At 43.4% G+C, this 13,724-nt stretch overlaps 1 protein-coding gene across 4 annotated transcripts in view; it reads left to right on the plus strand.

Annotated features, from left to right (window-relative positions):
- The window catches only part of SMOC1 (SPARC related modular calcium binding 1), a 429,565-nt gene that overhangs the window by 347,786 nt on the left and 68,055 nt on the right, over nt 1-13,724 (plus strand). For all 4 annotated transcript variants that reach the window (XM_077262377.1, XM_077262370.1, XM_077262364.1 and 1 more), the window contains exon 11: nt 10,199-10,446. In XM_077262377.1, coding sequence (XP_077118492.1) covers nt 10,199-10,446 — 248 coding nt within the window. The remainder of the gene's footprint in view (nt 1-10,198; nt 10,447-13,724) is intronic.

The raw sequence follows: 13,724 nt of genomic DNA on the forward strand, positions 1-13,724 counted from the left end.
GCATTTTTTGTGGGAGGGGCAGAGAACAAAAACAGCAATTTTGGGGTTTTGATTGTTTGCAATGATTTCAACTAACGGTGATTATCTGCAAATAAATTAACCTGATAATGACCAAGTGCCATAAATTTACAGCTCTTGGCTCTGTGCTATAATCCCAGTCCCTTAAATGAATACCTAGACTAGCATGACTTAAATGAACACATACCCTGTTTATATGCAAAGCCAGCCAGGTGTGCTAATTAAAGCATGCCGAGCTAGGATTTAACCATAGCCTACCTGGCATTGCTATACACCCTCCCCGTCTGCCCAAAGCTGAGGGCAGAGCACCATCTGCCAACCCACCCCTAGTGCCTACAGGGGGCCACTTTACCAAAACTGATTTTACGAGGGGGCGTGGCCAGTTTTGTAATGCCTCTTCTGACACTACTCCCGGTGGGCCTCATGAATTCTACAAGGCTTTAAATTGACCCGAATGGGAAGCTCATGTTTGACACTAATGTGACCTGGTAACTCCAAGACCCTGCCCCTATTTTGGGGTACCAATGTCCGTTCGTATTGTCTTTTGGAAGGTGACACATTTCCTGCTACATTGATATCCAGAATGTTGGCTTCTAACTGGGCTAACAAGCAAGGGGTTTCTAGGGGGTCCTTCTTCACAAAGGTTATCATAATATATAGGGGAAATGGCTTCCGTTTCTCTGGTCGGTGTACTTTATAGTTTACCTCTCCAACTTTATATGGCCCCTGCCACTGGTTAAGGAACCTGTTCTCCCCTGTAGACACTAACACAAGTACCTGATCCCCAGACTTAAATTGTTTCACTCTAGCTGAATGATTTTTGTTTCACTCTAGCTGAATGATTTATACCCGCTGGATTTTTCACCTTACAAAAAAATTAAAAATTACCAGCTTACCTGCAGCAGAATGCGGCGTGTAGAAGCGCGGAACCCATGTAGTCTCATGTGCGGTGATCAAAAAATAGGTGTTTTTCCTGCTTCTTATAAAATTCAATTTTATTTATCAAAATTAAAAAGGAAGATGATGACAGACATATTGTGACATGTTAAATGGCTGCGCGTTTCGAACACAATGTCCTTTCTCAAGCGTCTTAGGTAATGATGAGCGAACATATTCGTTGATCGGGTTTTCCCGCGCAGGCTCGGGTGATGTCCGAGTAATTGTTAGTGTTCGGAGATTTAGTTTTTGTTGTTTCAGCTGCATGATTTACAGCTTCTAGCCAGGTTGAGTACATGTGGGGGTTGCCTGGTTGCTAGGGAATCCCCACATGTAATCAAGCTGTCTAAGGCTGCCGTCACACTAGCAGTATTTGGTCAGTATTTTACATCAGTATTTGTAAGCCAAAACCAGGAGTGGAACAATTAGAGGAAAAGTATAATAGAAACATATGCACCACTTCTGTATTTATCACCCGCTCCTGGTTTTGGCTTACAAATACTGATGTAAAATGCTGACCAAATACTGCTAGTGTGACGGCAGCCTAACAGTCGCAAATCATGCAGCTGCCGTGACTAAAACTAAATCTCCGAACACTAACAAATACTTGATCACCCGAGCGTGCTCGGGAAAACCCAACCAACAAGTATATTCGCTCATCACTAGTCTTAGGCCTTGAGAAGGCTCTCTTTTACCTGTCCCTTTACTTTGTCCCCACGACATAACAAATTATTTATGCAAGGCCACTGGCAGAAACCAACTATTGGCTCCCGTCTCCTAGGGAACCCCATTTACATTTTCCTTGGTACCTTTTACTGTTAATTCTCTGAACGGGGCAATCCCAAAGTTATCCTGGGATTCCTCCAGGTCAGAAATATTGGCTTCAGGGCATGCTTCCTCATTCTCCTTTCTAGCCAGTACAGTGAATGGAAATTCACCGTATGCATATGTCTTTGTTACCATAGCCAAATTCTTGTCAACATATTGGGCTACTGGGTACTACAGCTTTAGCCTATAAGTCCCAGAACAAAGATAAATTTTGATCGATAACAATAGCATGCAACAAGTCCTCGACCACTCCCACTTGGTGGGACACGGAATTACAGTTTGTGAGTATGTTGACCTGGGTCATGGGATAGTTCTTGGTATCTCCATGGATATACCTTATCTCCACTCCCTTTCCCAAGGACTAGCACATGTAGTGTTATGGCCATTGCCGTAAATCTGCCTCTGACCCCTCCTGGGTTTTTGTTCGCCCCTCAGACATGGCCTTCAGCCCCTTCTTTTGGGTCTCCCAGAAATGTGACCTCAGGCTCCCTTATTTCTCAGGGAGTTCTCCATGGCCAAGTATCTTTCCACAAAGCTCTGAAGGTCATTTGAATTCTGGGGATCTCCTTGGGCAATCCAGAGTGGATAAACCAATCCACCACCACTCTCAGGTTTTGGGCTGTAGCTATTTTTATTCCAGGTGTAACAGGTTGAACATCTTGGACTTGAGAGGCTTGTTCCTTTTGAAGCACCAGAGGTGCACCAGTCGTTCTCGGACTGCCAAGGTGATGCCCAAATGTGCCATAATCTCTTCCTTCATCTTGTTGTACTCCTTGGCACCCTGTAGGGCAAGGTTGTAATATGCTTTCTGTGATTCCCCAGTAAGTTATGGTGCTAGAACCTCTGCTCATTGCTTCGGGAGTAGTTTCTCTTTGTCTGCCACCCTCTCAAATACAGTCAAGAAAGCCTTGACATTGTCCTCCAGAGTTATTTTCTGCAAGGCCTCCGGTACTGTTCACCTCACCCGATTACCTTTCCTTTGGCTGACAGTTGATGCCATCTCCCTGGTCTGGACAGTTTCTCCCAGGAGAGTCATCTGCTGCTGATGCTGAACCTGCTGCTACGACTACAGCTGCTGCTGTTGAAACTGTTGGATCAGGAATTTGCTAGTCTCCTGCTGGGTCTGCTGCTGCTGGACTAATTGTTTAACAAGGTCCCCCATGCTTTCAGACTGTGTTCGCAATGCTATAGCTGCCTTTACCCAGGACATTAAATGTTTACACTGCAATCACCTGTGCTCTCTGGGACATAATAACCCCATTACATCCACTAATTGTAGGGATTCACTTAAGGTACCGTCACATTAAGCGACGCTGCAGCGATATATAGACAACGATGCCGATCGCTGCAGCGTCGCTGTTTCGTCGTTGTGTGGTCGCTGGAGAGCTGTCACACAGACAGCTCTCCAGCGACCAACGATGCCGAAGTCCCCGGGTAACCAGGGTAAACATCGGGTTACTAAGCGCAGGGACGCGCTTAGTAACCAGATGTTTACCCTGGTTACCAGTGTAAATGTAAAAAAACCCAAACACTACATACTTACATTCCGGTGTCTGTCACGTCCCCCGGCGTCCACTTCCCTGCACTGTGTAAGCGCCGGCCGTAAAGCAGAGCGGTGACGTCACCGCTGTGCTCTGCTTTACGGCCGGCCGGTGCTGACACATTCAGTGCAGGGAAGCCGCCGGCGGCGGACGTGACAGACATCAGAAGGTGAGTATGTAGTGGTTTTTTTTTACTTTTACAATGGTAACCAGGGTAAATATCGGGTTACTAAGCGCGGCCCTGCGCTTAGTAACCCGATGTTTACCCTGGTTACCAGTGAAGACATCGCTGAATCAGCGTCACACACACCGACTCAGCGATGTCAGCGGGTGAGCCAGCGACGAAATAAGGTGCTGGCCTTCTAGCTCCGACCAACGATGTCACAGCAGGATCCTGATCGCTGTTGCGTGTCAAACACAACGATATCGCTATCCAGGACGCTGCAACGTCACGGATCGCTAGCAATATCGTTGTTAAGTTGTTCAGTGTGAAGGTACCTTTACTCTCCTGGGCATTAGGCTTTAGGTAAAGTGCATTTTTACTGCTTTCCACAGGTTGCACAGCACCAAAGCAACAAAATCATAAACATAAATTCCTAGCCTTCTCCAGGTGCTAACTAAACTGTATAGACCCTGACTACTTCAGACACTGCTGAGCTAGCCCCAGCTCCGTCAAACAAGAACTGCTGTTGTCCATAGCAACGACTGATACTTGCAGTCCTCTCAAAAAGATTCTGGCTTGTTTCTCTCTTCAATTTCCTAACACATCCAATCTGCTCCGCCTCCCCAGCAGACTGACTCAGATTAAGACCTAACCTGTTCATATGCAGGGCTAGCAAGGAGCACTAATTAAAGCCTGCAGAGCTAGGATTTAAGCCTAACCTACCTTGTATTGCTATATAAAAAATTATATATAATGCTCACCTGAGATAGGTGGAGCAGTTTACACACGAGGAATGAGCCAAAATACCGGTGGACTGATGCACAAGTCTCATTGACAGTAACAGAAATCAATTGCTTGCATTCATTGACTCAAAAGGTTGCACAACAAATTATTGCTAAGATACTATGACTTTTCTTCAAGTTATTTTAATTACTTTTTTTATAATTATTTTCTACATGAACCACAAATTAAAGGTCGGGGTCATTACTGGCGTATAACACGACCGAGTGCTATCTGATGTTTTATCGGATAGCACTCGTCCCAGTGTTATCCTATGGGGTAGAGCAGATCTGCATTTATTTTCTCATGCCGATTCTCTGCAATTGACAGTGAGACTCTGCTCTCACTTACCCATACAAGTCTATGGGTGTGTGTGTGAATCATCGGGCTGCAATGGGATGTCATCCCAGAGCAGTCCGATATATGCCGAGACAGGGAATGGAGAAGATGGAACACTCAGCTCACGCTCACAGCAGAGCTGGAGCTGAGGGCCATTAGTATCTCTCATCGGATGCCATATGCTACTGTGATTCCAGTCAAAAGCAATGTCTGATCCTCATTATTGATATTCAGTAAATTTAAATTGAAACAACTTTTGTCACTTTCAATTTATTTCAGTGACTATTGTGAGTTTTTCTTATGTTAACAGAAAGGTACCAACAATTTTGTCTGAGTCTATACATACACACCTGTAAAAAAAAATATATATGAAAAAAATAGCTTTTTTTGTATAAAAATAAAATTTATTGCATGCAGACAAACAAAAAACTACACGCATTAGATATCCACATGACCATAATGACCTAAGGGAAAAGCGGAGAAGCAAAAATGTAAAAGAAAAAAAAAATTCCTTTCATGAATTTCAAAATCATTGTGCTGGTCAATAACCCCTTTACCCCCAAGGTGGTTTGCCATGTTAATGGCCAATTTTTAGAATTCTGGACAGTGTCATTTTGTGAGGTAATAACTCTGGAACGGATCCCACTTATTCTGAGACTGTTTTTTTGTGACATATTGTACTTCATAGTGGTAAAATTTATTCAATATAACTTGCATTTATTTGTGAACAAAATGGAAATTTGGGAAAATTTGCAGTTTTCAAACTCTGAATTCTTATGCCCTTAAATCAGAGAGATGTGTCACACAAAATTAATTAATTAGTTAATAAATAACAGTTTCCACATGTCTACTTTACATCAGCATAATTTTTGAAACAAGATCTTTTTGTTAGGAAGTTGTAAGGGTTAAAATTTGACCAGCGATTTCTCCTTTTTCCAACAAAATTTACGAAACCATTTTTTTTAGGTACCTCCTCACATTTGAAGTGACTTTGAGGGTTCTATATGACAGAAAATACCCAAAAGTGACACCATTCTAAAAAATGCACCTCTTAAGGTGCTCAAAACCACATTCAAGAAGTTTATTAACCCTTCGGGTGCTTCACAGGAATTTTTGGAATGTGGAAAAAAAATGAACATTTAATTTTTTTCACAAAAAAAAATTACTTTAGACCCACATTTTTTTTTTTTCACAAGGGTAATAGGAAAAGATGGACCCCAAAATTTGTGGTGCAATTTCTCCTGAGCATGCCAATAACCCCATATGTGGAGGAAAACCACTGTTTGGGTGCACAGCAGAGCTTGGAAGAGAAGGAACGCCATTTGACTTACTGAATGCAAAATTTGCTGGAGCAATTATCGGACGCCAAGTCGCGTTTTGAGATCCCCTGATGTGCCTAAACAGTGAAAATCCCTCACAAGTGACACCATTTTGGAAACTAGATCCCTCAGGGAACTGATCTAGATGCTTATTGAGCACCTTGAAACCCAGGTGCTTTACAGAAGTTTATAATGTTGAGCCGTGAAAATAAAAAAATCACATTTTCCCTACAAAAATGTTGTTATAGCCCAAAAGTTTGTATTTTCCTAAGGGTAACAGAAGAAATTGCACGATACAATTTGTTGTGCAATTTCTTCTGAGTACGTCGATGCCTCACACGTGGGAGAAAACTACTGTTTGGGTGCACGGCAGGGCTTGGAAGGGAAGGAGGGTCATTTGACTTTTTGAATGTAAAATTAGCTGGAATCGTTGATGGACGCCATGTCCCATTTGGAGAGCCCCTGATTTTCCCAAACAATGGAAACTCCCCACAAGTGACCCCATTTTGAAAACTAGACCCCTCAAGGAATATATTTAAATGTATGGTGAGCACCTTGAGCCCCCAGGTGCTTCACAGAAGTTTATAATGTTGAGCTGTAAAAACAAAAGAAAATCACATTTTCCCCACAAAAATGTTATTTTAGCCCCAATTCTTTTGTTTTTACAAGAGTATCAGGAGAAATTGCACCATACAATTTGTTCTGCATTTTCACCTTAGTACACCGATACCCCACATGTGGGGGAATACTACTTTTGAGGCACAATGCAAATCTCAGAAGGGAAGAGGCGCCATATTGGAGTTCAGATTTTGCTGGAATGGTTTGAGGGTGCCATGTCACATTAGCAGAGCCTCCATATGTGAACTCATTTTACAAAGTACGCTCCCCAATGAATTCATCTAGGGATGCAGTGATCATATTGACAATACATGTGCCTCACATAATTTTATGCCATTGAGCGGTGAAGAAAGAATAAATTACATTTTTACCACTAAAATGCTGTTTCAGCCCCAAGTTTTTAATTTTTCCAAGGGCTAATAGGATTTTTTTTTACAACAAACCATTTTTGCCTGAGTGCGCCAATAACCTCATATAATCAGGAAATGATTTTCAGGCACAGTGCAAAGCTCAGAAGGGGAGCAGTGCCATACTATAGTGCAGTTTTTATTGTTATGGTTTGCAGGTGCCATGACCCACTGGGAGAGCCATTGAGCTGCCAGAACAGCAGAAACCCCATAAGTGACTCTTTTTTGCAAACTACACCTCTCATCGACTTAATTAGCGGTGCAGTGATCACATTAATACCATGGGTGTGAATTTTATACCATTGGGCATTGAAGAAAAAATAACCACATTTTTACCACCAAAGGGAAGGGAGGGAGACATTTGGATTTGGGAGCGCAGAATTTGGTGAATTTCTTTTGAGGGGTGAGGAGCCATTTAGTTTTTTCAGAGCCATTGTACTACCAGTAACGTGGAAGCCCCCTATATTTCTGTTAACCGATGACAGACCTGAGTGGGAGATTTTTTTTTTTTCTTGTGGATAGAGTTGAAGCTTTTGTTGGAAATATTTTACATAACGTTTGGGATCACATTTATCCATTGCTCTACGCTGACCACTTACATTGGGGTTTCCATCTAGGTGGCCAAGTGACGTGATTCAGATGAAACCACCGACGGATCCATTCACTATAATGAGGCAGCAGAGTTACTCCGGACTTCGTCTGGCTTCTGTTCAGCGGTGTCCTTCTTTTCAAAAGTCCAGAAAATTGGCCTATGGCACTTTTATGCAATCCTAAAAAGACGGACAGTACTGGATCATTGGCCAGATGGCGTCCACAGTGCCTCCATCTGACTCATTATAGGAAATCTTCCCCCACGGGTTGCATCTGAATCACGTATTTCAGAGATTTACATGAAAACCCCGGGGTAAGCACTCAGCGAAAAGTGCAGGATAAATGTGCTCCAAGCCTTACTGCGATGTTTGGGAGGCAGAATGGAAAATTCAACAGCAGGTGCAGAATTGGTTTTATTTATTTTTTCCTCATGCGGCATAAGTGATTAGGCGACTTTATTATTTGTGTCGGTGCGATTTCAGCAATAACAGATTTATATCGGGTTTTTATGCTGCTGTCTCACACTGAAAGATGCTTTTTATTGCAAAAACTAGTTTTTTGCATTACCATATTTTGAGAGCTGTAATTTTTCCATATTTCATGTTATGTGAGGGCTTGTATTTTTCAGGACGAGTTGCCGTTTTTATTGGTATCATTTTGAGACACATGAAATGTTTTGATCACTTTCTACTCCGATTCTTGGGAGGCAGTATGAACAGAAACCAGCAATTCAGGAGTTGTTTGGGAGGGGGGGTTGTCATTATGTGTGTGGTAACATTGATAAGGCAGTTTTATTTTTCGGGTCAGTACGATTACAGCAATGCCCCATTTATGTATATTTTTTTTATGTCTTGACGCTTTTACACAATAAAAACTTTTATAGACAAAATAATTATTTTTGCATCGCTTTATTCTTGGAGCTATAACTTTTTTATTTTTCTGCTGATGGAGCTGTACGGCAGCTCGTTTTTTGTGGGACAAGATGACGTTTTCAGCTGTACCATGCTTATCTATATCAGTCTTTTTGGTTGCATTTTATTTCACTTTTTTTCGGCGGTATCATGATAAAGAGTTGTTCTTTGCATTTTTTATGGTGTTCACTAAAAGGGTTAACTAGTGGAACCGTTTCTTAGGTTGGGCTGTTCTGGACGCGGCGATACCAAATATGTTTACTTTTATTTTTTTTTCATAAAAATATTTATTTATGGGTACAATATATTTGTATTTTTAAAAAAAAAAAAAAAAAAAAAAAAATATATATATATATATATATATATATATATATATATATATATTTACAATTTAATTTTTTTTTATTTTTTTTTTTAGTTTCTTTAACTTTTTTACTTTGTTCCGATATGGGACTTTCGTTTTTTGCAGGCTGATCGCTTGTGTAGTATGGGGATGCAGCAGCAACCCTATGCTATGTAAAGTGTCAGCGCTGCACTCACAAAGTTGCTGATCATGCTCTGAGCATGATCTAGCAACTTTGCTAGCTCTGGTGACGACATCGGGTCACCATGGCAACGATCGGGACCCCGCAATGATGTTGCAGTGTCTCCGATCCAAGGGCAGAGAGGCTGTCTTCCCTCTGTCTGCTCCCGGAATGCTGCGATCCAGTTCGATCACAGCATTTAGGGGGTTAAAGTGCCGGGAGCGGTGCGGGGACTGCTCCTGGCACCGAGTGCCGGTTGTCAGCTAACAGCCTGTGTGCACACAAAATCGCCGGGATGTATCCGTACGTCCCAGGTCACATTGACATATGGATATGTCTCAGGTGGGAAAGGGGTTAAAGGGAATCGAAGATTTTAGAAGCAGCATGTAGCAGAGCTGAAAAAGCTGACCCCGTCCACACCATGCATTGTATATTGACGGTAAACTGCTAATCAGTGATGATGGCTTGATAGGACCAGGATACACGAGACAACTATTCCGGCAGCGATTATCTCCTGCTGATAAAATGCTCATTGTATTGAAACAACAGCACATAGCCTAATAAGTAACACAACGCTGAAATCAGTGTTTCACCCTCTACCTCATGCTGCTTTCAGATTATATAGCAAAAACCTGCTGACAGATTCCCTTTAAGGGGTTATGATTGTAACTTGAGAGACCACTGTATGTACTTACATTAATCATTCCGGTATCACAGAAGCATTTACGACATTTCCGTTCTGGAGATGAAAGATGGAGCACTGTCATGTTGTTCTGCTCTTAAGCACGGTCCCTCTTCTTTCTCATTTTGCAGACTATAAGCTTAAGTAAATGTCATCTGTAGTTTACAAAAGGTGCAATGAATTGTTAATTGGATTTCTCCAAAATAATTTATATGGTTAGTTGTACAGAAGATACTACCACATAGTGCGAACCCACACAATATAATGTTTAGTGCTCCAATAATACCAGTATACAGTGTCCAGATATAACCATATTGTGCCCACACAATACTGCAATTCATCTGTTCCATTGGTTGAGACCGTAGGCAACTGCCCAGTTTGCTGCCCACTTGTATTTTTCCTTGTACAATTCCCTGCTATACAATTTGGCTTTAAAGTCGTGGCATCGCTTTAAAAAAGTAACGTGTTGATGAGATATTCAATCTTTGATAACAATGCTGTGACAAACCGTTCCGGGAACTTTACTAATATTGTTTTGCAGATTCTCAGAACCTGATCCCAACCACACGCTGGAAGAACGTGTAGTTCTGTGGTATTTCAGCCAGCTAGACAGCAACAGCAATGAAGACATCAACAAAAAGGAGATGAAACCCTTCAAAAGATATGTAAAGAGGAAAGCCAAACCCAAGAAATGCGCCAGACGTTTTACTGACTACTGTGACCTCAACAAGGATAAAACCATCTCACTCGCAGAGCTGAAAGGATGCCTAGGTGTCCGCAAAGATCCAGGTACTTCCCTCTTGTCCAATGGTTCTTCTGGAATCCAAAATGTATTGAAAATGTTGCTTTCGGTCTAGTTATCCCGGGGTCCCCCTCAGCAGGTGACAGTGCCGTTTATAAGAGTCCATCTTACTCTAATATATGGCTGTTATCAAACTACAACTCCCAGCAAGTTAGGTTATCGTTAGGCTTAGGGACGGAGTTGCAGTTTTGCAACAACTGGAGACATGAGAATAAACCAGGAAAAGACCTGCTGATTTGAAGCTACTGGGAATTGTAATGACTATGGTCACCCTGCTACCATTATTAGCAAAATTCTTTTTGTTACCTATTAGACAGCCAGTCTGCTCGTATGAGGTGTATCTAGGTTTTCTGGCACCCGGGGCAAAAATTCAGTTTGCCCCCCCCCCCCCCCCAGGACATATGCGATTTTCACACTTAGTCATGTACCGACGAGCCGCTCTCCCCAATATTCTCAATGTTCAGTGAAAAACTGAGAGAAGCAGGAAGGGAAGCTCGTTGTCACAGGACCACAAGTATGAAAATCACATATGAGTGAAGTGTCCATGTGACGACTACTGGAACCTCCAGAGCTGAATCCTGACATCGCAGCTTCTGAATTCTCACAACTAATGCACTGTACACTTTTAGGATTCTCCCTTGCCGGTGGACAGTCAATTCAGCACAAGCATGTGATTTGTATACTTCTGGCCACATTCCGACTAGACATGCCCGGCCTCGCTCAGTTTATTTTCATTAAGTTAGGCCACACATGTTTAGTCATCACGTTACCGCACGTTACCGTAAATCGCCAGCACGAGAGAATCCTGACAGCATGCAGAGCGCACTGAGAATTCAGAAGTCTGCAGTCACGAAGAATAACTGCAGACTCATTACAAACCTGGACATCTCATTTAATGCTCCTAACATAAATAAAAACATGATAATTACCGTATTTTTCCGACTATAAGACGCACTTTTTTTCCTCCAAATTTGGGAGGAAAGTGTGGGTGCGTCTTATAGTACGGATATAGCATGTGGGGAGGGGGGCAGCAGCGAGTGGGATCGCAATGATATCCCACTTCAGGATGTCACCGCTGCCGGAATCAGCTGCTGGGGAAACCACATGGCCCCGCTGATTAAGTGCAGTGAATATTCATTAGCGGCTCCCCGCCCACCGATCAGCTGAGCGGTGAGCGGGGAGCAGCAAATGAATGCTGCACTTAAGCAGCGACACAGTTTCCCCAGCACTGATTCTGGGTAGATCTGTGTGTACGGGGGAGGAGGCAGCAGCAGCAGCGGCCAGGAGATCGCTGCATACCTGCCTGTGCTGGACGCTGAGCTGTCTGTGGTGCACAAGGAGGACCTGTGTGATGTCAGAAGTGGGCGGGCTGGAGCATCACATGGCAGCTCAGAGCCCTCCCTCTTCTGACATCATCATAGGTCCTTCAGACTCCCACCTAGAATCTGCAGCTTCCTCTTATGTCCTGCGCGTGCGCTGTGGTAAGGCAACAAGAGAGAGGGCTCTGTGTGTGCAGCCATGGGATGCTCCAGCTTTTACCTCACCACAGGCTGGCTCCCACAATTAAGAGGTTAGTCTTTACAAAACACAATAAAGCACTCTGCCACTCCTTTGGTGAACTATAACTCCCAGCATGTCATAGGATCTGCAGGACATGCTGGGAGTTATAGTTCTCCCATGGGATTTTAAAGCAGCACTCCAGTGTTATTTTGCAGTGCTGGAGTGGTGCTTTCACTATAAGCCCTGTGCCCCCATTCTTATACTCACCCTCCAGTGTCTTCATATAGTACTTCACAGACACCACACTGGTCCCGCAGCTTCCAACATAATAACGTACTATTATATATAATAACACCACATATAATAGTATGTTATTTATGTTATTAAATATTTTACCACATTTTTTTTGCTTCAAATATTTTTTTCCCTATTTTCCACCTCTAAAACCTGGGTGCGCCTTATAGTCCGGTGCGTCCTATAGTCCGAAAAATACGGTAGTATCACAAATAACATTTACATCCAGGTACCTTATAGATGACATTGTCTCTGGAGTCGTTCTCCCTCTTTTCTTCATCTTGTCCAGACCACATGATGAGTTTTCTCATCCACAGCCGTCTCTGCAGACTTCCATCTCCTCCGCTCTTTTGCAGAAAATCTCCACATGATGCCCTTAAAGATAGAAGTGTCATTATAATGCTCCTGAATAAAAAATTGCCCCTCACTGTATTGTCTGCACAAAATATGACCCCCACATTGTCCCTCTTATGCTGCATGCTCTTTACACTGACCTCTCCTTTCCATACCGGCCCCCTCTCCACACTGTCCTCTCTTACTGTGTCCCCCCTATAGGGCCCAGTATTTATACTGTACTCTCTCATCACACTCCCCCCTCCTTGGTATACTCTCCCCTCCTGGCTGTACCCTTACACTGTCTCCCCATGCTATGCATGCACACATCCCATCACCCTCACTCCCCGTACTCTGTCCACATACATTTTTCACATCGCTACTCATACTGTGTACTCATGCATTCCCCCATTTGCTCCCCATACTGTCTGCACCCAACCCCCATACTGTTTTCTCATATATGTCCCCATTTCCCCATACTGTTTCCTCGTGCATGCCACCATTCCCCCATACTGTTTCCTCATATATGTCCCCCATTTCCCCATACTGTTTCCTCATACATGCCCCCATTCCCCTGTACTGTTTCCTCATACATGCCCTCTATTCTCCTGCACTGTTTCCTCATACATGCCCCCCCATTCCCCCATACTATTTCCTCATATATGTGAGTCGCCCCCCAGGGCTGTGGGGTACTCGGTACCGGGTCGGTACTCACAGGGGGGTGTCACGGTGGCGACCCGGTCCGTGGCCCTGGGCACCCATGTAAAAGGGAAATTGAATAAAGTTTATGCTTGTGACGCCACCTGTGGTATTCGGTCAGTGGGGACCGACGCTGCTTTAAGGGGTCCTCTGGGGTGATGTTATGGCAGCTATATAGTATAACTTCCCACAGGTGAAGTATACCCCCAGGGCTCCCGGTGTGTAGATGGAAGATGGTGAATAGTGCAGTAAAGAACGAGAACACAGGTTTGCAGTCTCTTTACCTGGTTTACTGAAGTCTTCAGGCAGCCACAGTCCAGGGAACCAGATCACAGGGCAGGCAGAGTCCGGCCGGCTTGGAAGCAAATTCAGAGTCCCCTTTACCAAGTGGAGTTAAAAGCCTTACTCTAGCGCAGTAGTGTAGGTAGTAGGTAGTGTA

The sequence above is a fragment of the Ranitomeya variabilis genome, chromosome 1, assembly GCF_051348905.1.
Source record: "Ranitomeya variabilis isolate aRanVar5 chromosome 1, aRanVar5.hap1, whole genome shotgun sequence".
NCBI lineage: Eukaryota > Metazoa > Chordata > Amphibia > Anura > Dendrobatidae > Ranitomeya > Ranitomeya variabilis.